The 26,823-nt window shown below is 44.3% G+C and overlaps 1 protein-coding gene across 3 annotated transcripts in view; it reads left to right on the forward strand.

Annotated features, from left to right (window-relative positions):
* fnip1 (folliculin interacting protein 1) overlaps positions 1–26,823 on the forward strand; it is a 43,136-nt gene that overhangs the window by 13,294 nt on the left and 3,019 nt on the right. For 2 of the 3 annotated variants that reach the window (XM_050041491.1, XM_050041492.1), the window contains exons 2-17: positions 1,994–2,123; positions 6,250–6,387; positions 6,503–6,603; positions 6,819–6,893; positions 7,273–7,364; positions 8,424–8,507; positions 11,105–11,176; positions 12,793–12,928; positions 14,258–14,459; positions 14,982–15,067; positions 21,566–21,712; positions 23,264–23,433; positions 23,808–25,590; positions 25,802–25,967; positions 26,190–26,390; positions 26,492–26,607. In XM_050041491.1, coding sequence (XP_049897448.1) covers positions 1,994–2,123; positions 6,250–6,387; positions 6,503–6,603; positions 6,819–6,893; positions 7,273–7,364; positions 8,424–8,507; positions 11,105–11,176; positions 12,793–12,928; positions 14,258–14,459; positions 14,982–15,067; positions 21,566–21,712; positions 23,264–23,433; positions 23,808–25,590; positions 25,802–25,967; positions 26,190–26,390; positions 26,492–26,607 — 3,699 coding nt within the window. The remainder of the gene's footprint in view (positions 1–1,993; positions 2,124–6,249; positions 6,388–6,502; positions 6,604–6,818; positions 6,894–7,272; positions 7,365–8,423; positions 8,508–11,104; positions 11,177–12,792; positions 12,929–14,257; positions 14,460–14,981; positions 15,068–21,565; positions 21,713–23,263; positions 23,434–23,807; positions 25,591–25,801; positions 25,968–26,189; positions 26,391–26,491; positions 26,608–26,823) is intronic. The other variant, XM_050041493.1, reaches the window with a different exon arrangement.

Genomic DNA, 26,823 nt, shown 5'->3' on the forward strand with positions numbered 1-26,823 from the left:
ACACACACACACACACACACACACACAGGAGCATACAGCAAACCAAAGGTATTCCCTGCCTTGTCAAGGCTCACTGACCACCAGTTGAAAAGCTGTTTTTGAATGTGGGCTTATGCATGCTATTTTGTTGACAAGTGAAATGGACTTAACTGTTCCTTTTCCACCGCTCCCTATCAACCCATTTATTATAAACACTTGTGTTTAATGACGCCCCCCCCCGCTCCCCAATAAAAGGCTATATTTAGGTCCAGCTCTGTGTCCATGCGCCTGGCCCATCTATCCATCAGGTCAGGCAGAAATCCTTGCCAGTCTATCTGTTGGTCCAAACCTCTGTCATCTTTATAGCCCCTACTAAATCAACCAGGGACCCAGTTTTCCCCAAAAGCAGAGGGAGTGCCAGAGCCCTGTGAAGGCCTGGTAGTAGCCACAGTGAGGTGTAAATGTGCATCAACATTCTTCACAATATTGGCTGAGATGACCAACATAAATAAGATGAGCTGAATGAAAAAGCAGGTTACCTAGCAACAGCCGTGGAGCAGGGGCTGCCAGTAAAAACCGCTTAACTGTTACTTAACTGTTGGACAGTGTTTCCTGCCAGAAGAAATCTTACACTGCCGAAGTCTACAACAGTTAAAAATCCCAGTATCCAATATGGCTTTAAATCTTATTTTATCCCATTGCTCGTCGTAAGAAGGTCTGTTCAGAGATCTGCATCTGCAAAGAAACATCTAATACAGTTTGACAGATATTTGAATTTCAATGAACTTATCATTTGGTTAATGATATCCTGCGGCTATTTGTCGATTGCATAACATTAAGTTAGTTGAGAACAGCCTCAGGAGGGACACTGGAGGATACAGTGGTTTTCCCTTCCACAACTGCACATAGAGTAAAGCTCATTTTCTTGAGTAAAGTATGAATCATGCCTCAACTCATGTGTTGGAGCTGCAGACTGGTTATACTGGGTGACTGTCACATGTGTAACTGAAAAGGTAGAGTAGTGAGGAGCTGCAAACATAATGTGTCAAGCACAGGCAAATATCCCCCGGATCCCCTGGATATCTCGGATAAAATCAGCCGAGTGAGAGTCGGGAGTGAGTGGCTGCTTTTTATCTGGGTACCCTCTAAATCTGAAGCATTGGTGGGTGGGTGGTAGGTTGGCTTGGCATATCTTTGTTGCTTCAGCTCCCCACTGGTTGAGGTATGAGATGGATGAATGGTAGCCATGGTATGGAGTCTGTTGACTCTGCCATGCCCACTGGGAGGGATGAAGGCTCACACTGATTTATTTAGAGCTTGCTAGTACATCATTTCGACTTTTTTCCCTCCTGCCCAAAGCATAGCCAGTTTTCTGGTCATATGAATATCTGGCAGATGCCTTGCAGAAATACTTACTCAGAGCTCAACTATGGCTTAAACAGCCACACAACATGATCAGCCTTTAGGGGGAACGCAATTTTAGAAATCAAACTCAATGTATGGGTCTTTTGGGAATTAAGAAATAAGAATGTATAGATTAAAAAATACATATCTGGTTCTGCTGCATACATTTTAAATGTACTGGGTTATCAAATTGATAATGTTCAAGGTTAATGCTCAGAATTGGTGTTTACAGTGGAAGAAGTTATCCTATATTGTTGCTCCAAAGCTTCTTTCAGTACCATGCTGCACCAGATTGTTTTGGAAGTGTTTCGTTACGGGTGCTTGACCTCATTGTCTCTAATGTGCAAATTTCCTGTATTCTCACTCAGAGAATGCGTGAAAGATGTTTAAGGAAATGCGAGATGTTTCCTCACTTTTCCCGTTCGCTCCTTTTCATTTCACTGATCTCCGCCGCCTTGTCAGTTAATTTGTACTAATTGCATTATTTTCTCTCCTCCCTCTCACCTCCCTTCCCCCTATCTGTCTATTTCTACATCACTTTACTGTCTCCATCTTTACTTTCTCCCTCTTTGGATCCCTCTCTCCTGTGTCCGCTCTTCCTGCCACCTAGCTGGCCAATCCCCCAGCTGGAGCCCAGTCAGATCAGGCTGATAGTGTACCAGGACTGTGAGAGGCGCGGCAGAAATGTCCTCTTCGACTCCAACGCCAAAAAGAGGGGCACGGAGGAAACCCCGATCACAGTGAGTCACATGTTTGTTTTGTGTGTGTGTGTGTGTTGAAACTGGGAGGCCCACCCTTGGTTTTGCAGATGGTGATGAAAAGAAACAGTTTCTTACAAGTCTTGATGTAAAGTTAGGGGTGAACTGATGCAGGAGAGTAGCTGTTCTTTGAAATGAGAAGTGAAAATAATTTTGCCAAACATGGTCAACTTTCACGTCCTTTACCAGCTAATTTCCTGTTTTAGCTTTTTCTTTCTCTGCCAGTATATCACCCTTTACCTGTGTGAGCTTTATTCAGTCACAGGTGCTGTTGTTTCGTTTTTTATTGGATTCAATAAAAGGTTTTAAAATCTTATTTGGCATTTTTGAATCTGCAGAAACTTTGACCTTTAGAGCTTACAGTCAGAACAGATGATCGGAGATAAGAGCAGAGACGGACACAAGCACAAACACAGAGACAGAAACAGAGAGCAGAGGCGTGACATGAAAGAGACGTCACATGACCGTTTCATGACGATTGGAAGCCACAAGCTGCACCTTATGCTGCTTATCCCGCAGGACGCCGCACTGCTTCACAGTAAGCAGCGTTTGACAACCGGATCAAGAGTGGAAGGCAGGGAATGTGTCCCGTCGGACAATGTGCATATCCTGTTTATGTGTTTTTACAGGGCAGTAGTGAATAACAGAATTCCTTTTGCTATTAATATTAAAATGACCTATACATTTGTAGGATTAAAAATATAAATCAACTGTCTCACCAAAACTACGTTAGTCACAATTACCAGTTGAATGAGCGCTTGTTAGTATCTAAAGTTTTATTATCTCCGCACTTTGTAAAACAAAAGCGCTGGTCTCCTTTTGACTCAATGGATGCCAGAAAGTCTTATGATAAAGTTTCCAGGGCAAGGCTGTCCCGAAGGCAAATATCACCTTGACACTATGTCAAACAGGTAATCTATTTGTGTGTCAGTGAGTACGTGAGCGTTAGCCACGGATAATTGTCAACACACCCATCTCGGCCAGTGAGACGTGATGATAAAAGCTGTTTCACTACGACATGGCAGTCCTTATCAGGGTGTGTGCCACAATAGCTTTCAAACATTAATTATGTCTTTTGACAACCAGCTCTGGGTATATGGTGTCTCCCATAGTGCACCTGCTTTTTCCTCAACAAACGGTGACACACGCTCACCACTTTTTTTTTTTTTTTTTTTTCCTTTTTAATTTTGAATACCATGCCTAATATTTGTCATAACGCTGCTGTGTGTTTGTGTCTGACCCTGACCGGTTTGTTCTGGAGCTCTTATCTCCAATAATAATAGCCTCAGCTGACAGCCCATGTGTAAGCAGCATTCTTTCATCCTCACATGACAGCCGTGTCACTCGCTGTCTGTCTTTCTCTGTGTCTCTATCTGTCTTCATCTGTCTCCGCTCTGGTCTCACCCTCATTAAATTTTCCTCCCACTCTGCATCTTCCCTCTCTAAATCAGCTGTGTATCCCCTCTCTGTCTTTCTGTCTCTTGATTCTGATTACTGTCCTCTGCATCTTTCCTTCTTATCTCTGTGAGCTTTTATAAATCAATCTTTACCTTTTTATTTATCTTTACCTGCCTGCCCTTTCTGTCCCCTGTGTCTCTATCCACCCATTTCTAATCCTCTTTCATTCTTAAATCTCTCTCCCCATCTCCATTTTGAAAATGCATGCTTTATCTTCCTCTCCTCCTGAATCTCCTTTTACCTGTCCGGACCGCCCTCTACCTCAGCCCGTCTTTGTTTTTGTTCCTTTTTCTCCCTGCCGTACTCTACCTGTCTTCGTGGTGTCTCACAATTTCTCAAACTTGTCACTCGACACCTCCCCGTCCCTCCTGTCTGTCTTTGTCTCCCATGATTCATTTTCCACCTCCACCTCCGTCTCACCTATGTGTTTGACCTGCCATTTTGCTTCCTCCTTGGCCTGTCTCTTTTTTTCCCCTCACCAGATTTCTCCCTGTCATGCCTCACCTTCTCTTGTCTGCCTGTCCATCTGCCTCATTAACACGTCCATAACCTTGCCATCACACAGACGCACACAGATACACACTCCTGCTGTGTTATGACACCCTGACTTTGACAATTGGATTGTCTGTTTGGTCAACTTTCGTAATACACATGGATTCACTGAAGCACTACATTTGGATAGGCCTGGTGCTAGATAGAGAACCGCAATAAGAAGAGTTATGCAGTGCGTGTGTGTGTCTTTGTTTTAAGATAAGATAATGCATAGAGAACTGCAGTAAGAGGAGTCCGTGCAAAGTGTGTGTGTGCCTGGTGCGATGTCAATATTTTTGGTGCATTCTGCATCGTTAGGGCTTTGCCAGCTACAGTGTGACTTCCATCACATGATGGCTGTTTTTTTTTGTCTTTTTGTTGTTGTTTTTTGTCAACTCAGAGGAATTTATTTTAGAGAGATCAACAGCAGGAACAAGCAAAGCACACAGGGTCAGAGAGAATGAGGAATAGAGAAAGAAGGGATGGATGGAGCATGCATGGGACGTGTGAGACTGAAGAATAAAGAAAAGGGGGGAGTTGGTTGGGAAATGGTAAAATATAAGAAAAGAGGGAGCTAGAAAAGAAGTAGAATTTGGTGTAGGAAAGAAGTGGATGTGTTAAAAGAGAGAAAGAAAGCTGCAGGAATTAGAGAGGGATGAAACTGGAGTGGTGGAGGGAGGGAGGGAGGGAGGGAGGGAATGATTGCAGTGCTGCTCGCTCACGAGTTCCCGAAAGAGTCATATGACTGGCAGTCACATGCTGCTGGCCTCTGTGTACACACCTCACACTGCACTGCAGCGGACACACACACACACACACACACACACCCACCCACACCCACGTACACACTGAAACACACGCTCGCCCAGAATCTCCGTGGCTTCATTAGCATGAGTGTGTGTGTGTGTTTGCGACAAAAATCAACAAGAAAATTACACAGAAAATTGCATACACGTCCACAGTGTTTGCTAATGCACAGTGTGAAAGAGCAGAATGAAGGAGAAGCAGTAATCTTTCTTTCTTCTGCCTGTTTTCCTTCTCCCCTCATCTCCCCCTGTTTCTTTTTGGTCTCCCCTCTCGTTTTTCCCCTCCTTTCTCTTCCTCTCTTACATTGGCAGCGACAGTGGTTTCAAGTGAGCCATTACCAGAGCCTAGCTAAAACACACACACACACACACACACACACACACACACCCTCCCCCTCTGCTCCCCGCCCTCTCAAATGCATTCCTCTTGAATAGGCTGCCAAGTTAAGAAGGCACATGACACAGGCTGATTGAGCTCACATTGCTTTTAGTTTGCTGTTTACACAAGTGCCTCCGGATCAGGTTTCTATGGTTTTGTGACCTGAAATTCAATTTCATTTATTTTTACCTGATAAGGGCCAGTGACTTTATATTTTAGGGACATTGGGGTGAAATTAGACAGAAAATGTGACTTTTTATAGCTGTAGTCAGCTCTCAGTCGGTTTCTACCATTATGTTTATGTTAGCAGAGGCCTCCAGAACTGAAATCCTCCTGCAATAAAACCTCATGACTTTGTTATCTGTCCCCATGTACATGGGCTGTTCCCACATTAAAGGGCACAAGCCTTTTAAGAACTTAAAAACACTGTCTGCATCTGTCTTGTGACTTCATGTGCACAAGATAGCTCAAGGTTCCAGCTCTTTTTGCATATTCTTTTTTGCATATTCCTTTTGTTTTGTTGTTTAGTCCCTAACTATTCACTGGGAATAAGTAAACAAAAAAACAAAAAGCAACTCTAAAAGTTAAACTATTGTTGCTGAATTCTTTAAGGCAAAAGGAGGGCATTTTTGTAGGCTTCTGTATATATGAAGGGAAAAGGAAAAACTCATCTCGGCTGATGAAACGATGGAAATGGCTGATATACTTTGTACTCTACCAGTTATTTATGCTTTCAGAGGCTGTTCAAGTTTGTTTACATCCTTAGTAGCTGCAAACAAAGCAGTAAATACTGGTGTTTTTCATCATTAAGTCAAACTATGTAAGCTGAACTCTACATGAATGAATGATTTAAATGTATTGTGTTTTTACGATGAGTTAAATGAGCCTGTGTTCATGGTACTTGGCCCATAATACTTTATTATTAACCCCTTAGAGCACGGAGGGCCAGGTGAAGATGTTTGGGAAATGCTGCCAGCTCCGTCCTACCGGAGGCAGCAGCAGCTCCCTTGACAGCTCGTCCTCCTGCACCTCAGAAACCAAGGAAACAAAGGAGCAGGGCCTCCGCTTCCAGGTAACACTTACCTTTCACTTGCATGCATAGACAAGAAAATCCTCAGTTCACTGTGTAGTTCATTTCTCTTTAAGGGTAACAAAAACATGTGCTCCTCCTCTCCTGTCCTCACCAGGGTTCGAGGTGTTCGTCTGATGTGGTAATGCTCGGGGAAATGATGTTTGGCTCTGTTGCTATGAGCTACAAAGGTTCCACGCTAAAAATCCACCAGATCAGGTAATGAGAAATGTCATGCATCAGTGTCTTTTAAGCATTGTAGCTTTGGCCGTAGAGAAAGCAGAAACATTTCACATGACTTTTAGGACTGGATTCAAATGTGTGTGTGGTAGAAGAAGGGACAAATGAGGTCAGCTGTGAGAGAAGCACAAACGTGCACATGAACCGAGCATACATAATGATGATCTGTGTCCCTGTGCTGTCGTATGTATCAGATCACCGCCTCAGCTGATGCTGAGTAAAGTCTTCACAGCCAGGACGGGAGGCAGTGTGTACGGCAGCCTCAACACGTAAGCGCACACATGCTTATCAACACGCCCTTCTCGCTCTGATTCCTGGAGCAGCTTCTGCCATTAGCCGGCACATGCAGATACACCCTCAGCTCATCTTTCTCCCCCTCTCCATCTGCCTTAGTTACTGTCTGTATTCCCTGTTGATGTCAACAAGGGACTCTGTCAGTTTGTCTTTCTGTCTCTCTTCATCTAGTTGAACACAGTCTGTCTCAGTAGGTTATTACAGACTTTGTGCCCTAACTGTCATCAACTTTGAATATATTAAAAAAAATCTTTGCTGTCTTTCACACTTGCATGCAGCATTTATATATTGTAATTATAATAGTGTTGTCATTACCCTCCTAACTTTTGTCCTTGGTTTTCTGATCTTACACAGGTTACAGGACAGCCTAGAGTTCATTGGACAGGACAGCAACACCCTAAGGCCTGATCAGAACACTGGGCCCCACAGTCTTCTAGGGAACATAGGTAACCACAGACACCCAGTGCCACATCAAACCATCTTTAGCCACCAATGATAGCAGTCCTGTTTCTTTTCAGTTCAGTTATAGGTAGAAAGTGAGTAAAATGACACTTGGTGGAGTTACTTTCTTCTTGAAACGAGATGTAGGGCACGTACGTCTTATGTAGTCTCTTATGTTGCCTCATTAACTGTTAGTGCTTTTAACTCCCTTCAAGAAAATTATACTATTTATAGTTTAACTGCAGTGTCAATTTTGCATTTTGTTAAGTTTAGTTTACACAGTTGAAGTGCCTCTGTAGAACTGTGAGGAATCAGCTGATTTTATTTCTTGCTCTCTGACTCTTTAATGTTCCTGTTTGAATACAAACCAGGCTGGATAGACTCTGCCAACAGCTCTCCCTTTACTGCTCCCCTGCACTAACCTCGTGAACAGTTGGAGAACGTTCAAACTGGCCTCACAAGCACAAGTTGTTGGGGTTTTTTTTTTCAGCACATTTGCATAGTCTACTCTTATCCCAACACATATTCATAGCAGTATATCTCTGTTGTGACTCATCTGGTGCTTCACTGAAACTCATAGTGACTGTGCTTGTTACTTCTGGTGAAGCTCTGTGCAAAAGATGTATCTGAAAAACTGAAATCAAACACCCTACGAGTCAGGCTCAGGGTACGACAGGCTCCCAGTAGAAATAAAAATATTAAAAACAGAACTGTTGGCAGATTCTATCCTTTTGTGCATTTTCTGTTATACTCACAGAAAAGACAAAACTTGTACACATCACAGATGTAAAGTGATTTATTAGTTTGATTAGCTGTGTTTTCTGTGAGTGATAACCAGCCTTCTTGTTTGTCTCTTTGACTGACTGACCCACCAGATGATGGTCGTTGTTTCATTCCAGACTAAAAAGCTCCTGTAACTCAGTTGTTTACTACGAGTTGGTCGGACAACAGGAGGCAGCCAGCTTTCCTCCTTAACTCATTCACTAACCACGGTTCATGTTTTTTTGTCTCTCTTCCCTCTTCCTCCCTTTCTTCTTTTCCATGTTTTTGTTTGTGCTGCGCAGGATTTTCTCAGCTCTGCAGCCCTCGACGGGCCTTCTCTGAACAGGGCCCTCTGCGCCTCATCAAGAGCGCATCTTTCTTTTCAGGTTGGCGCTTAATACTGGCCATGAGTGATGTGTGCCAGTTGCATGCGTGTGTGTAGGCTGTAGTTGCAGTAGCACTGTTTGTACAGGCCTTGACTCTCAGCGGCTGCATGCCTGTGTGGTGATTCTTACACTAGAAGTGGTACCAATAGTCAAAGCATGCACTATCACGGCACGTCTGCAAATAACCTGGGTCAGATAGAAGCTGCAGAAACTGTTGTTTGAGGTGGTTCCCACCAGACGTGCTTGGCATGTTCTGTAAAACAACATCATGTCCCCCCTAAAATTAGTTCATTTGGGCAGGTGGCAGCATTTGGATTCACACCCAAGTGGCACCAATTAACTGTGAAAATGCCGTTCCCTGCCCTGCTCCAAGACATCCACACCAATAAACAAGCTGTGAATTTTATTTACAAATGCTGATTCACTTGAAACTGGCAGGGAACATTAATAACACAAACTGCCGCTGAGTAGATCTCAAAGGGATATGTACTGCTTCAAACACTTTCTGGTCCGTTGTTTGGCTACTGGCAGTGTCAAAAAAGACAACCTCGCCTACCTCGAACCTCAAACTATCTGACCCAGGCCTGCAGGTGTATGACGCACGCAGAAATAGTGTGCATGGGTTCTCACTGGTGTCGGCGGCTGTAGTTCTAGTTTAAGTTTTTGCAGTTCCCTTTCTTCCTTTTCTGTGTGATCTTCACTCACACACTTTCACTAACTTCACTTTGCCACTTACTGTGAATGATTTTAGGCTTCATGTGCATTTTAAACATCATCTATGACAGCATCTTTAGTACTCTGCTGGTATTCAGTGGGCTGTTCTATAATGAGCTTTCATTTTCTCCCTTATAAACCTTTTAATGACGCAGTAAAAATTGCCTGAGCATGCATTTACACATGCGGGAACATCCTCGATCACTTCCATAGAATTGCACACGGTTACACAATCTGCTGTGGGCCACTGAGTGGGGAAATGCCTTGTTCAAGGGCACCTTGGTGCTAAGGAAATAGTTACTCATCATCCACTCTCTGTGCGGTATTCAAACCAGTAATATTTCAGTCACAATCGACTTCCTAAAATGAGGTACATAATGTGGGCGGGCACAGTGGGGAATCCTCAGACTGTTATTGCCACCAGTGACACACTGAAAACTTGTTCTTTACAGCCTGGGGCCTGTGTGATATCAGCATTCGTTTCCATACTTGTAATATAACACCCACTGCAAAGCTTCTGCAAGTAGTATTGCCTTAAACCTTGCCCATGTAATAGCAGTGTTAGGAAAAAAAGACAAATGCATTTTAGTTTTTAAAACAGCAACTTTGACTGAGTGCGGCAATAGAATAATGATAATCAAGCAAAGTGATGGTGAGTTTTATCAAAAGAGCGTCTCTATGCATCATGATTCCTACCCACAATCCTGTTCAGGGTACCCTTAGGTTGGCATGGCCTCTAGTTATGCAGTGTTGGTATGGTCATAAAGCACAGTGTGCCACAGCAGTGCACATACACTCACACACAAACACTCGAATGCTTTGCAACAAAAGCTCGTGTTGATGTGCTCATTAATCATCTCATCCAGATCTGTGCTCTCAACTGCACGTTGAAATGCTGCATTTGTGGTTTTCACACCTCTCCGCTGTGAGAAGCATTGACATTTTTCCCATTTCGAGCCCAAAGTGTTGACACGAAGGACATTTGAGAGCAAGCAAACAGGCTCGGTGACATCCATATTATGGTGTCTGTTGTAGAAAGTTACCTCAAAGCCGGAGCAGCTGCTGTAGATACAGTGACAGGGAGTGAGTCAGTGAGCAATTGCCTGTTGCGACAATTTGTGTTGCTTGCGGCACTTCCTGTTTGTGGTCTTACAAAACAAAAGGGTGCACTTACAGCATGAGAATCAATCAGTAACCGGTATTTCACAGTAGAAATTAATCCGAGACCTAGCCTTTGTTGTGGTGACCTCACATGTGGGAGCTGTGTGGTTCATAGTCTAATAGTGATACAGTTGTTTTAAATAAGCTACTAGGCCTTGGGTCATTTGAAGCATTTTCAACCTTACCTCAGTGGTTGAAGTTCTTTAGGGAGAAATTTAGATTTCTTGGTATAGCTTGGAAATGGATGCTGAGCATGTGAAGCATCCAAAAGCATAAACCTCTGTATTTGTTTATGAAGTAGAAGAGCATTACAAGGCTCTGATTGGTGATAATAAGAGCATCCTCAGCATGACTGGTGCTCCATTGTGTTGATTACAGTTTGTGTTTCTCACACATTGATCTTTGTCTCTTTTTTGCCCTCCTTTCCTTTCCTTTCCTTTCCTTTCCTTTCCTTTCCTTTCCTTTCCTTTCCTTTCCTTTCCTTTCCATTCCATTCCATTCCATTCCATTCAATTCCTTTCCTTTCCTTTCCTTTCCTTTCCTTTCCTTTCCTTCCTAATCTTTATCTAATTTCTATTATGCTTGATTTTCTTCTATCTGTCCTTTCTCTTACGCATCTACCTTTGACCTCTGCATCCATCTGCCCTCTGTCTTAACCCCTTCCTTTACCCTTAATCCAACCCTTCACTTTCTCTCTCCTCCTTCCTCCTCCCTTCCTCCAGGCCACAGTCACCCCATGGACATGCCTGGCCGAGGGCTTTACGACGAGAGGGACAGTGGCATCGCCAGGTCAGGTAGGTTAATGCGACTATGAGCCTAAGCCTGGATTGACCTACACTCAACACAGCTAGGTGTGCTTTCAGCCCTACACTTGAGCTTTGAATTGGGTTTACATTTATTCTTGTTGAGACTAAAGAGGCAAAGGAACAGAGAAGAACGAGTGTGAGACAGGAAATTACTTCATAGAACGTTTCTGTCTTCTTGTTTTCACCTCAGACACATCATAGGCGCCAGAATTTTTTTTGTCTCTTATTGTTTGCCCCAAAACACGAAGGATGCAACTAATTTTTTACTATTAAAGCGCGTTGTGGGTCAAAATGGTTGACCTTCTTTAACGTCACTGTTCTAGGTCAAGAGCATGAACAGTTACATAAGCGCTGGTTACTTTAACAGTGGTCCTAAGCTACGACTTCACTATTGTGGCATGCAGACACACATGCACGCAGTTTTCCATTCATTAAATCCACCCATAGGTGAAGCCTCACGAGGCTGACTGGGGTGTGTGTGGAAAGGAAAAGTGATAAAGGGAGATGCAGGGTAATTAATTCCTCTCTCCACTGCTGAAAAAAGATTTACATGTTTTGACCTAATACCACAAAGAAAGATGAATGGGTGGAAGACACTGCGGAGGTGTTTACAGGACCTCTAGAGCCTGGAAAACCTTGTGCAATGGAAACTGACCCCTGCCTCCCCCCACTCTGCCCCTACCCCCCCTCTACAAACACCACCATGCCCCACTGGCATGACTGGTATGAGGGGAATTGTGCTTTCTGCTCAAACCCGGGTCACATGCAGAGGATTAAATATAGCAGCTCAAAACCTGCTACTAGTAAATGAGCTTCTAATTCAAGCCTCGTCCTCTCATCTCCCCTCTCTCCTCCTCCCCACTGCGGTTGGACTGGAGAGCTCTTCAGCTTAGTCTGACACACAAATACATACACGCTCCTCTGTGACACAAAGTCTCACCCCGTCTACTTTTTCTATTATTGTAGCTTTTCTGCAACTCCCACAGGTTTATTTTCATACATTATAATTAAGGTTATCTCTCATTGTCTCTAAAGATCACACACTGTGTAAATGGCTCATGTGACCATTGATCAGTGCGTGCTGCCTGTGCTGTAAATAACCCGGTGATCAGGGCTTGAGTCCTGTGTGTGGGTAGGTTGTTATTACCGTGTCAGCCTGGTGTAAAGCCAGGTTTTCCAACAACTGCAGCATGTGACTGCAGTTGACTGATATTAGATCTCATATGAAACTATCCAGCAAATTACAGGAAAAGAAGAGAGAGGGATGTGTGTGGTTCAAAGTGTGTTTGTGTGTCTTTGTGTGTTGTTACTTTTGCCCTTTTCAAGTTCTTTGTCTTAGTAAGAACAGTCACTTTCCTCAAGATTTTTTGTCTCGCTCTGTGTGGTAGTGTGTGTGTGTGTGTGTGTGTGTGTGTGTGTGTACAGTGTGTCATTGAGAATGAGTAACCCTACACACTTGTTGTCTGACTCACTCTTGTCCTTTTGCTCTTGTGTCACCCACCATTCCTTCCATCTGCTCCCTGTTCCCTTCTGCTCTCCTTCTCTTTCTTGCTCCCCTAATTTCTCTCCTCTATCCACGTCCAATCCTTCTCTCCGCCCTTTAGCGTCTCTGAGCAGCCTGTTGATCACTCCCTTCCCGTCTCCGGGCTCCTCCCTGACCAGCAGCTGTGCGTCCAGTTACCAACGCCGATGGCTCCGCAGCCAAACCACCAGCCTGGAGAATGGCGTCTTCCCCCGATGGTGAGACACATACAATCATAAATGCAGTGCAAGTACAATCAATATGTGTGAACAGCAATAGAGAGTCAAATCTTTCATACGCACATGCACACACTTAGGGCGGGGACACACGCCACGTCTTAAACTGGAACCTGGAAAAGCGAGGTTGGGCACTGGGTCCTAGTCTTGTCTACTCTGTGTCAACTTTCAAGGGCGCGGAGGCAGGTTGCGTCTGAGGTTGATACAGTGCTGGTTATGGTAACTTAGCATACATAGTCTACTGACTAGAAATTCCAAGTTAGGTTCTGATTTTCTTCCAGGGCATGTTTTTTAAGTGTGTATTGGACCTAAAATGTTGTCTGTGGGAGAGATGTAAAGCTCTGCACTGAAATGACACTACCCGTTTCTCATCACATGATGTGGTGCATGTTGCTATGTTCCAACAGTTGAAATTTATTTACCTCAAGGCGTAGCTGTTAGGCCCTGAGGAGCGCTTGTGTGCCGCGCCAGAGTCGGTCTCACTTATGAGCATGCCTTCTGCATGTCTTAATTGAAAACAATGGATTTGAGGTGCAAATACAGCGTGTGTACAGGCCCAGAGAGTAGTTATAGTGCCCGTTTGGAGACAGGGACAAGTGTTTAAGCTCTGTGTTTTTTTTCTGCACTTTCCAAACGCACACTGAACAGAGTCTCTCCCAGTTGCTGACCCCCCCCCCCCCCCCCATTTTTCTTCCTTATTTAGGGCCTTGCTCCGACAGGCTTTTGTAAAGTTTATCTTGCTAGGACTTCCTCAGAATCCAGCAGGCAGCTGGGAAAATGACACACACTGCTGCTATGCACTAATAACTGCGCTCAAAAACACACACACACAAACACACACACACAGAGTGCTGTGACTAGACAGGATGCTGTGTTGGCCTGTCACTGCAAATGCAGCTGTCAGCCTCTGAGTGCTCTAATCTTCCAGGCACTCTAGTTCAGCAGCGCCAAAGCGTCTTGTTTGCCAGCTGAAACAGTAAAAAAAGACCAGGATTAAAAGTGTTTTTACACCTTTTCTTTGCTTAACAGATGTGTCTAAGTATAATTATCGGCTTAACTGTTGTAACAGGTAGAAATGTTGTGTGAAGAATATTTACTGGTAACATCTAAGCAGTATTAACCTGCTGCAAAGGTACAAGAAAGACACTTGCCAAAGGAGAGTGAAACAGTATTCTAACCCATGATGTAAAATGTTGGGTAATATATATCTTTATGACCTTCATGGGCAAAACCCCAAGGAGTCAGATTTATTTTTGTATCGGATCTGCCTCTGCTCCTAAGTTCACCCCGTGTGTGTCTTGTCCTGATCAGGTCAGTCGAGGAGAGCTTCAACATGTCTGACGAAAGCGGTGGACCAAGCCTTGGCGTGGCTCGGAAGAAGAAGATTGCCATCGGGGTCATCTTCATGCTGTCCCCCAACCTTGAGGAGAACAACCGCTTCCAGGATTTCTTTTTCTCCCACTTCCCTCTCTTTGAAAGCCACATGAACAAGCTCAAGAGCGCTATCGAACAGGTGAATTAACTGCTGGTACAAATCAGCTGGTTGTTTTTTGTGTTCTCCTTCACTGATGTCAGCAGTTACCTATTTAGTTACTCCAAAGATGATTGTTTTGATGTGTTAGTTTATTTCCCATCATGCTTTTCAGTGGAAGATGACAGTTTTCTTGTATTTATATTCATCATCACCTCCCTGATTGACACTGTGAAGATGAGCCTGTCAGTGAAATCCAGTTAGCAGTGAGACATGAATAGTATTGAATGCAAACCTTACACCCTCTGCTGTTGTAATGAGCAGAGTTGCTGTCAGATTGACTGGTCAATGGTCATACCTTGTATATCTGCAGTTCTGTTTACTGGTGTCTATTGTTGGCACCGTCAGAGCTCTGGGTGACTTCCAGTTTTACCCTCCATCTTCCCTCCAGCCCCCCCTCTTCCTCTCGTCTCCCTCACAAATTCCTTGCTCCACCTTTCCTCTAACTTTGTCGGCTTCAGTGCCAAATATCTCAAAGTGCATGTGTGTCGTTTCACTCTCAAGGCCATGAAGATGAGTCGACGGTCAGCTGATGCCAGCCAGAGAGCCTTGGCTTACAGTCGAATGGTGGATGGACTGAACGAGTTCAGGTTAGGCAACAACTCAGATTTACTCACTGTGACAAAGACAATAATCTTGTATAATTTTTTCCTTATTTCTCCTGCAACAACACCTTACATCATAGTTACTTACTCATCATAGTACTTTATAACATAATATTTTTGTAACTGAGATTATCCTGCGATATAACACAAGGATTCAGCAGTCGGACATAAATGACAACAATGGGACCAACACAGTCGCTCACAGTTTCTTTTTACTGAACATTTATTCTCAAACTCTCAAAGCTCACCAAAACCAACGTCACAGTGTCACTCGGTTTATATGTACTGCGGCCAAACACAACTCTATTCCTGGGTACATAGCAAGATTTCACATCATGGAGACTTAGGAAAAATGTGACATTTAAAATCAGTTTCCAGGAACCGGATGCTACATGTATCATTTATTTTGTCGTTAGCAACACTTGCAAACTGTGTGGTTTGTAGGATTTTGTTTCCTGGTGGTGAAGAAATGTTGGCAGGAGATGCAGGTGTGATAGAAAAAGAACGGAGAGGTTAAGAACATTTAGAATATTGGTGCGGCAGTGGGAAAGAGGAGAGGAAAAATAGGCGTGAAACTAAGCTTACGGCAAATGATGTCATATCTTCCATAATATTCTTCTTTTGTTTTTTATGTTTTCCACAGTAGGATTTATCAGCAGCTTTTATAGAATTTATTCCAGTAAAACAAACTTTGGCATCACAGATTTCCCATTTGAAGTCCTTCAAAACAAAGTTCACCCACATCTAAAGGGCTTACCATGCATTTTATCCGAGACCTAGCCCTCTAATGTTCCCTAAAGTAGGTCACCAAGTACCCATACCAATCCTGTGTGACTCATGTTATGGCACCAACATTTGGGTAGCCTTAATGACACTGAGTATTTTTCACGTGCCTTTCATTCCGAGCATAGTTTGTTAAGCTACTGGGTTACCAGGCACCATTTAGAGTGTCTTTTTAGTACATCACGCAGGCGGTAAACAGTGTTTTTGCTGATAACATCTGATATTCACCAGCTGCTGTGGCCTGCAGACAAAAGAAGCAGCTCATCTATAAATGTGGTCTACAGGAAAACATTTTTCTTCTGTAATATTTCTTATGTCCACCAGGCAATGGTCCCATTACTTTAAGATATAACTGTCATAAATGTTTCCTTAAATGCCCCTTTGTTAAATGAAATGCTGCTGTTCATTGCTCTAATGATGTTAGCACAGGCTACACGATAGCTGTCAGTGAGCAGGTAGTGTCTGTATATAACAAGGTGAATTTAGGGAATCTGAAGACGACAGAGGTGAGGTAACGGATTGTGTCATTCCGCTCCTGTTACTGATGCAGTGTGCTGAGGTATCGCAGCAATCAATAATTAATGAATACTCACTGTGGTTTACGTGTGAGGATAGTGTGATGCTAACACTCCCTGCCCTCCCTCACTGCTAGTTTGTTCCCTGTTAAATGAATCGATTATTGAAACAATAACATGATACTCAGCTCCAGTGAGACATGTTGAAATATGTCGGGTTAAAGAAAGGAGGAACACGCTGTTCTCTACCTGTCTTGTGCAAACCAGATATTGCATTGTAACTGCAATGCATGCTGGGAGTCTTGCTCCAAGGCTTTGGTTGTGTTTAGGGAAGCTTATCTGGCTGACATTTTAGAAGCTACCAGTTACTTCTCAACTCTGCACCACAACTACCCGGTATATCGATGATGCTCTTTTCAGGTTCCAAGAATGATTTAATGTTTTATTTGTTATGACATCAGATATTCAATCATAAATTTGTACCGACTAGATTCTAAAAATGTGTTTATGTGTATGACGGAGACATGGCTGTCAGTACAGTATGACTGTTTGGTACTCATAAATCACGCAAACTTATTTTAAGTTATTCCAAGTGCGTGCACACATGCCTGCCCCCACCACGACTTTCACTGGCCACACACACACACACACACACACACACACACACACACACAAACTCACACTGGCAGGCAATGCCCTGTCTGAGGTCCCCTTATTGCTGCAGTCATATGCCTGTTGGCAGCTGGCCACAGCAACCCAAGCCTCCAGAGTGGCAACCCTATCTACCTCAGACACTGGCCACGAGCACCAGAATAGTAAATAATATGCGAGTGCCAGCAGGAGGAAAGCTATTGCCGGGGACAAACAAAATATCTGTAAAATCTCACCTTCAGACAGCAGCTAAATATAAGTGTAACCACCTTTGCCATTAAGGGGTTTTGACTTCATGGAACATTACAGAAGGAAACTGGAAGAAATGCCTTTGCTTGATGCTGATTCTGCTTTGACGTAGTTGGAGGGTGGGCATGCTCACATACCCACGCATGCTGGCAAAGATAAGCTGCGTACTTAGCAGAGGCATGTGAACATAAAAGTCACACCAGCCTATACTGGGGTTATGTTAGGGTTTACAGTTAAGAGAAAAAAGCAGGGCCACTGAGAGAGAGGAACACTTAACACACAAGGGTTAGGAGTCTAATTCCCATTTTAGCACACATGCATGAGAAAGTGCACTTATCCTTCTCTAAAGCACCTTGGATAAACATATGCACCAAATGGCAGCCATCAGTAACTGTGGGTAATTCAGAGCATAAAGTGAACTGAATCAAAGCTTAAAAAGGGTGACCAAATAGCAGTTAAAATCCACCCCGGCAAAATTTATAATGCAGAATTTTCTATTTTATACTAAACATCTGACTGAGTGCTAAATCACTAACATTTATTTTTACCTAAAAAAAAATACATGCATGAAGGTGCTAATGTATGAGCCGATGCTAAAAATGCAATTTTAGCCCAAGCTGAGATATTGAATAGTTATTGGATCCAGAATATTTCAATGACCATAACTGCACAGCTTTAACTTGCAATATTTACAAGGCTGTTTATGTTGGCAAAGGTAAACACAACATAAGTCCGAAGCCACAGATGAGGTCAGAATTGTTTGCATTGCTTCCCTCCATAGTGAGGTAATTAAAATCTGACACAACAGTTTAATTTCACATCACAGCCGCGCTCTTTAAAGTTCACCTGAACAGCTGCTGCAGACAGACAAGATCTACCACTCATCAAGCACCAGCTCACCCCTTCAGCCCACTGGGGGGGCTTTCAGTAGGTGAATGTACACCAGACACAGCAAGGTCCCGTGGGGCAGGAAAAGGCCACGTATAAGTCAGCCTGTTTATAACACAGGAATGAATAAAGCATTATTAGGTCATTTGATGCTGCAGGCCAAATGCCGGATCATCTGTGCTGCCCTGCTGACAACGAGATGTAAAGAGAGTCGGGTACATGTTTTGGGTGTGCAGAGTTACAAATGACATCAAGTCCATTCTAGTTTGCCCTACTGTGGCCTCTCCCTGCTGTTAATTAATGATTCAGCAGTGATTGATTAATTCTCGTAAAGACTTTGATTAGTCAAGCTCAGATTATCTAATGATCTCATGCAAAAGTCAAACTGGAGTCTGTTGTAAGTTTTGTAAAACACTGGTTGAATGACTTATTTCTTTGATTAATTAAACATTTAATCAAACTAAAGATTTATATCTAAACTAAGCACAAAAAGTAAGGAAATGTGTGTTTGGTAGATTGTTTCTTTATTGTAACAATGCTTCTTGGCACTAAATCTTAAACCCCTGGAACGCCTGTTTATTTCCCTTTTTGGTAGCACATTTGTAAGGAACATGCATCTGTGGGATGAGCAGCAGAGCTGAGTATGTGGTTGCCCATGAAAAATTTGCCAAATCTCTGCCAATCCCAAACAGCTTTTTTTTTTTGCCATTGCTATTGACTCTTGTTTTGAGCTTCTGGTACCCCCAGGTATGAGCATGGGCCCTGCTACAGTGGTCAGTTGGTGTCTGCTCTAAGAATCAGCATGCCACGTTTGACTGATCTGGATAGGGCCCGTGCGATAGGGCAACTTCAAGATGGTGTTCTGCAAAACCAAGTTGAGGCATTATTTGGAGTGGGCCCTGTCATCTGCGCACTGAAGGCCAAGTTCCGTATAACAGCATTGTCAGAGACAATGGGCGTCCCAAGAAGACGGCACCCCAATAAGACCGTTTCCTCATCCTGTCGCACTTAGGAACCGTAGGCAGTCTTCAACAGATTTGCAGTCAAGGGTTGCAGGATGATATTGCCGACGGCTCTCTGGCCAGACAAATCTGGAACAGATCTCACGCAGCCAATCTCCGTTCTCATAGGGCTGCCAGGAGGCCTGCCATGACTGCCCTTCACCATCAGGCCAGTTTGCGCTGGTGTCTGCAACACGTGCACTGGGACCTGAACATGTGGAGGAATGTTATGTTCAGCGATGAGTCCTGATTCTGCCCTACGGAGGTTGGATCGTAGGGTCAAAGTGTGGAGAAGATACGGAGAACTGATTGCTGCACTGATAGAGTAACATCTTTTGGTGGAGGCAGTGTGATGGTGTGGGGCGGCATCTCCCTCACTGGAAAAATCAGGGTTGTCATCATTGGAGGCAATCTAAATGCAGAGAGATATCGAGATGAAATTCTGCAACCAGTGGCAATCCCATATCTCCACAGTCTGGGACTGAACTCTATCCTCCAGGATGACAACACTCGCCCCCACCGAGCGGGGTTTATCAGAGGCTACCTCCAGAATTTGGGAGTGGAGGGGATGGAATGGCCTGCCAGCAGTCCTGACCTCAACCCCATTGGACACTTGTGGGATCAGCTTGGGTGTGCTGTTCATGCCAGAGTGACTGACACAACCATGTTGGCTGACTTGCGACAAATTCTGGTTGAAGAATGGGATGCCAACCCACAGCAGTGTGTGATCAGGCTGGTGACCAGCATGAGGAGGAGGTGCCGGGCTGTTGTGGCTGTGTATGGTTCTTCCACACGCTACTGAGGCTCCTGTCTGTTAAATGAATAAATTGTTAAATTGCCAATACATCTTGTTTCTTCAGACTTCAATCATCCAATCCACCAAACAACACCAAACAAGAGTCAACAGCAAAAAAAGCTGTTTGGCATTGGCAGAGAGGATTTGGCAAATTTTTCATGGGCGCAACCCACATACTCAGCTCTGCTGCTCATCCCACAAATGCATGTTCCTTACAAATGTGGCACCATTTAAAAGGGAAATAAACAGGCTTTCCAACAGTATAAGATTTATTGCCAAGAAGCATTGTTACAACAAAGACACAATCTACCAAACACACATTTCCTTACTTTTTGTGCTTAATTTACATTATAAAGCAACATTTAGCTATTAAAGAAAACGTAAAGACAGTCAATCAAGCAATTTTCTCAGTATTTGCATCCTTACACACGACCACAGTAACTATCATTGTGTTGCTATGAATCTACAGAGGTGGTTTGGAGTTACAACACTTAACAGTTAAGTCAAAAAAGAACTCCTTGCAACAACTATATTGCGATGCAGTTGAAGTCGTTAGTTCTTCTTTTTGCATCCAGTTAACTTCTTCTCATAAACTCATAAACAAAAATTGCACAGTGTTCCTGTTTTCTTTGAAAATATACCTCAACCTAGACTAGCTTGATTACTGGAATTTTGAAGAGCTAGTGAAGGTCACATTCAGTGTGTGACACCTGCGTTTTCTCTCAGCATGCAGCCTGTCCACATCTCCTCTGTCAGCAGGTTCTTTATAGGTCAAAGAGGTTGTGAGTATACTGCAGAATTAACCTTGTTTACAATCTAAGACCTGCAGTTTCCTCTACATGAAGCTTGAAAAACAGCACTAAGTTTTTATTCCTTATCAGTAGGACCTGCAAAGTCTTGAGAGATAACCTGGGGTGATAGCAGCTGGTTACGTTTATTATAGTTTACTTTAAATTAGCCTGGCTATGCGCGTGCATTATCTGTGTTTGCTAAAGATTGCAGTTGTATGGATTCACTTTATATGTTTGCATGGAGTTAGAGTAAGCACATCTTTTTTTTGATTTTCCAAACAGTTTTGCATTTTCAAACCCAGAATCCACCAGCTGCAGCCCATATTTCAGCTCCGACTGAAAACGCCTGATTCTCCACATTCCTCGGGCTGCAGAGATTCCCCTCTGCCTCTGTGTCAAAGCTTGGCCTTAAGCCGAGACATGCTCACCAACACGCCCCACGTTCCATGGAAACTCCAGTCCTTCTCAATGGACAAATGCACCAACTGAGCTACATACAGATAGATACAAGCACACATGCGCACTGTACAGAGACAGGGTTGTGTGTGTGTGTGTGAGTGTGTGCAAGCTCGTCGGACTGTTACACACACACACACACACACACACACACACAACCAGGGTCTCCCATGGCCTCAGTGCAGACAGCGAAGCTCTGTGAACTGAGATCTCTTTTGTTTACCCCGAGAGACAATAACACGTCTGTTCCCCCTCCCTGTCTGTTTTCTCTCTTTTTCCCCTCCTTCCCTTTCATTCGCTCTCTCCATGCCCTCTCCCTCTTTCATCCCTCCCTCGCCATACCTCATCTACAGGATGACCATCTGCGACCTCTACACCATGCCCCGAGTGGCTGAGCCCGTCTGGTTGACTATGATGTCTGGAGCGTCGGAGAAGAACCAGCTCTGCGGTCACTTCATGAGGGAGCTCTCCCTGCTGATGGAGCAGGCCTCCAAGAACCAGTTGAGTGTCCACTTGTACTCACACCTAGTCCGCCATCAGTCGCTGCATTTCTAAAAAGAAAAAGAACTACATTAGAATGCATTTTCAGACTCACACCTATCATATTGCACAGTGGTTTTGAACAGTCATGTGGCCACAGCAAAGCCACCTATTGTGGAAACCAGACCCTTCACCCCCAGTTGATTTTCTCTGAGCCGGAAAGCAGTAATAGAGCAAACAGGAATCAAGCAAGCTTGCAAATATAAAGAGGGAAAGACACGCACAGCAGCGCTCAGAAATGTTTCACATGCTCAGTTTTTCCACATCTTTTGTGCGCTCGTACTTCCTGGACGAGCGAATCAACTCAGGAAAACACATGCAGGTTCACACACTCTATTCATTCCATCTCCCACATTCACACAGTCCATGGCCTTTCTCTCCTTTTCTTACACTTAAACACAAGCACACGCTCACACTATGAATGTTTCACCCTCTCTGCATTTGTTTGTCTGCCTCAGAGGGAGCTGTGAATGAGAAGATCCCTGCCAGTCTCTAATTGCTTATTGTTGCTGTTACAAAGCCACGTCAAACCACTGCTAATTGTACATATATGAATTGGTAGCAAGGCCTTTATTGAACATAGCAGCAGTATTCAGTACGGTTTATTTAAGTAGCATTCAGTACTCGGAACTAAATGATTACATCAAATTGATCTTAAAGGAAAGGAATAGTTGGGAACGTTTTAAAAAGATATGTGTTTTCTAATCTTGATTACTGTCGAATAAATCAAGCTCTTAGACCAACTATTAAACTTAGAAGCCTGCAGAATATTTGATGTTGTTGCTTGATTGGTGCCTTAAATAAATCATGATTATGACGATATCGTTCAATGTGTTTCTGGCTCCAACAGCAAATAGTTGTATTGAAAATAATAGAAAAACTGCGTGTTTAACGTTAACAACCTTTAAAATAAATGTTAATCTCAAGTAGAAACTGCATCACCTAGGCAAAAACTGGTGTTCCTTTATCAGCATGCCATCTCAGTAATAGTCACTATTTCCCCCAGCACTGGTTAGAATGAGAAAACCCGCAACTACTTCTGCATAATGATAACTCTTGATTGAAGCATGGTGTCTCCGCGGCAACCTCTCATCCTACTGTATAACATTACGTCTTCTCTGAGGCATCCCGGCAGTATTCCCATGACATGGTTTTGATGACTGCCGCAGTCACAACTGTGTTTAGCACATGATTGAACTTGACCACCATTACAGTGTTGAGTCATGAGACAGGAAGGGAAGTAGACACTTGTGGTCAGGACTGAGAAGTGAATCATGCTAATAGATTGTGTGCGTATGTGCGAGTCATTCACTCTGTATATGCTGCAAACAATGGATGTGTGTATGTGGTGTCCAGTAGAGCAAGAAAACATCTGACTGAAGTTTTCCTATATCGGGAAACATCTGCCCCAACCACACGGGGTCAGGAGGGAAACTAAGAGACATTTCAGCTAGGAAATAATTTGGATTCTCCTCTGCTGTCTGCTGACCATACCAAATCTATTATTCCAGATTCCTCCCCGCATTATTGACCGCTGTCCTCACCAATCATCTGGCCTGGGTGCCCACTGTCATGCCCAACGGGCAGCCCCCAATCAAGATCTTCTTGGAGAAACACTCTTCCAAGAGTGTTGACATGCTGGCAAAGACGCACCCCTACAACCCACTCTGGGCACAGCTAGGTGAGACATACACACACACACACCCTCAGTAAGCTTGACTTTTTTTCTTATATATTTTCTGCATACTGTTTGTATAGCTGTATGTGATTGATGGGGGCATATAGCAAGTAAGGATATCCTTTAAACACACTTTCACCTCAAGTGACATGGGACTCATACAGAAAGTGAGTTCATGGTGACACCTGGTGCTCGTAGGTGAGAACTGCACACTGGGAAATAAATGTACAGATGTTAATTTTAAAAAGAAGAATCAATTGTTTTAACATATCTTTATGAGTTTGGGAAGTTGCCATTTGCAAAAATAAAAAAATTAAGTGATATATCTAAAGACTCATTTAGCTCATGTTTTTTTTCCTTTTCCTATCACTGTGTAGGAGACCTGTACGGGTCCATTGGGTCACCGGTGCGGCTATCAAGGACAGTGGTGGTAGGCCGCAGACAGGAGCTGGTCCAGAGACTCCTCTACGTCCTCACCTACTTCATCCGCTGCTCTGAGCTGCTAGAGACCCACATGCTGGACAGCGCTGAGGATGAGGCCATTGTCATGCCCGGCTCCCTTATCACCACCTCCCTAAGGAAAGGAGAGGTGGAGGAATCGGACTATGTCCTGGTTACCGTCCATAAACCCAGCGGGGACTACTTGTCTCAAGGGGCTCACGGCCGGCAGACTGACGCGGAGGACAGCAGCTACCCTTCAGACAATAGCCTCCAGAGCAGCACATACACAGACACAGAAGTGGAGCATGGTGCTGGGGATACACCCAAGGAGGAAGATGAGGAGGAGGAGGATGAGGAGGAGGAGGAGGAGGAGGAGGAGGAGGAGGAGGACAGCAGTGAGAGTCAAGGGTCCAGGAGCAGTGTGCTTCAGTCAGGACACAGCCAGGGTAACAACCCTATTATCAGGACTACAGAAGCAGCTGAACCTGGGGAGATGCGTAGGGAGTCTAGCAGCCCACTGGCCACAGAGGCCAGACTGGAGACGGTGCTGCGTGTTGGCTCGGCATCCCCGAGAGAGCAGGTCTGTGTGCTGGATACAGAGACCAAGGGAGACCTGAAACTTATTGTCCCATCCATACCCGCAACACTTGCATCAAGTCCATCCCCGACACCTTTGACCACAGAGAGTAAAAACTCTTGGGCAGAGACTGGGATGGATGCAGGTACGGGGAACCAGCCCACCAGAGTGCTGGGTCCTCGACCGTTGGGGATCCCTCTAGAGAAGAAGCCCCCAGATAAGAACCTGGCTGCTGCAGTGCCAGTACCAGTGATACCAGGAAGCACTGTGACGGGGCCCATGGCTTTGACTCTAACAGAAGAAGAGGAGCCAGCAACAAAAGTCACTTTCCTCATTGGAGACTCCATGTCCCCTGAGTCGGACACAGAGAGCCGCAGGAGAAAGATGGATGAGGATATTAAAAAGTTCAAGAAACACCAGCAGCTGTTCCCAATGCAGCAGCAACAACAGCATCATCATGGGCAACATTATCAACAGCAACCGCAGCAGCTGCTGAGAGGAGCGGATTCAAAGACCAGCAACACTAGTGCAACAGAGGACCAAACCAAACAGACCAAGGTGGCTCCAGCCCTACAGCGGGTGTCCAGTAAAATGCCCCAGTGGAGTCAAAACTGTATGGACGATTTTGATGAGTATTTCAGCCTGGAGAACCCTGTGGAGACTAGGACTATAGACGACTTGGCTAAACAACAGGAGGCCAGCTCCACATGCAGTATACACAAAGACTTGCTAGACCCCTCGGGAGTCCCCCAATCTGGTGAGCTGGGGAGTCACAGTTTTCAGAGTGCGGGTCGGGGTCAAGGTTTGGGACTCTGTTTAGGTTCAGGTAGTGGAGAGGTTGGGTCCAGCAGGAAGGGAGACTCTTTGTTGGATGCCCAGAGGAGGTGCAGGTGTGGGTCTACAGATTCCTCTGACACCTGCTGTTGCAGGGGCTGTTCTGCTGAGCAGGACAAGGGTCCTCTGTTGTCAGTCCCCATCCCACAGGATGGGAGCATCAACAGCAAAGAGGACCAAAAGCGTAAAGCGGTGCCTGTCAACGACTGGGAGATACCGCGCAACGAGAGCTCAGACAGCGCGCTGGGGGACAGTGAGAGCGAGGAAACCGAGGACTGGCAGGAGGAAGTGCTGGTGCCCTTCCCGGGGTGAGTAGAGGACTGACACATTCATTCATAGACTTCTTTGCTGACTTTCTCTTTCTGTTCATAAACAGTGAGCAGGTATGAAGTGCTTTAATTGTAACCAGTAATTATTGCCATACTGATAACAGGGAATAAGTGAGAATAATAAACTGTCTTTATCTTTTGAAAACCAAAAAAACCCCAAACATCTCATGTCATGTGTTTGATTTTACAGGTCAAAGTTGGTGGAGAACTTCTCAAAGCCAAGCATTGCCAATTTTGGCCGGTCTCTGTTTGGAGGCTACTGCCCCACCTATGTGCCAGACTTTGTACTGCATGGGTTGCCCAGCGATGATAAGCTACGGCAGAGCCTCATGGCTGAATTAACCCATGCTGTTCAGGTAAAGGACTGAAGTGTTTGAACCTGTTGTTTTCACTGACATTCAAACATTTCAAACATCCTTAGTGTGCACTGTCACTGTAAAACAAGCACTTGCCTCATAGCTCTGTTATGTATCATTTGTTTTGGAGTTTGAGGCGTGTATTAACATGTGAAGAACACTTTTTTCCTTTTTGCATTTGTTTTATTGGTTAAAAGAAATGAATGTTCTTGTCCTCTGCAGCATCCAGTACTGGATGAGCCCATAGCGGAAGCCGTCTGCATTGTAGCAGACACAGACAAGTGGACAGTGCAGGTGGCCAGCAGTCAGAGACGAGCCACGGACGTCAACAAGCTGGGGAAGGAAGTCCTGGTGTCCAGCCTGGTGTCCAGCTTATTGCAGTCCACTCACCAGCTCTACAAACTCAACCTCTCACCCAACTTTGTATGTTACACCTTTCAGTCAAACACGGATTATTTGTCAGTATACAGCAATTGCCACTTTGATTCCTGTGCTTTACCAACTGTGTTCTTCTTCCTCTTTAGTGTATAATGCACCTTGAGGACCGCCTGCAGGAAATCTACTTCAAGAGTAAGATGCTTGCTGAGTATTTGAAGGGCCAGACAAGAGTCCATGTGAAAGAACTGGGCATGGTCTTAGGGTAAGCAGTTAACCTTTTTCTCAACTCACATGCACTGTAAAGCTGCACATTAAAGTTCTGATTATATCAGTGAAACGTACCCTGTGGACGTTTTACCTCTAGAAAGCTGTTTTATGATCGGGTGCCTGTTTTGTTTGTCACATGCACACCCATGGGGATGCAAATACAGACTAACGTGGGTGACGTGATGTGATAGTCCAGTCAGTAGTCAACAGA

This window comes from Epinephelus moara, chromosome 3, assembly GCF_006386435.1.
Source record: "Epinephelus moara isolate mb chromosome 3, YSFRI_EMoa_1.0, whole genome shotgun sequence".
NCBI lineage: Eukaryota > Metazoa > Chordata > Actinopteri > Perciformes > Serranidae > Epinephelus > Epinephelus moara.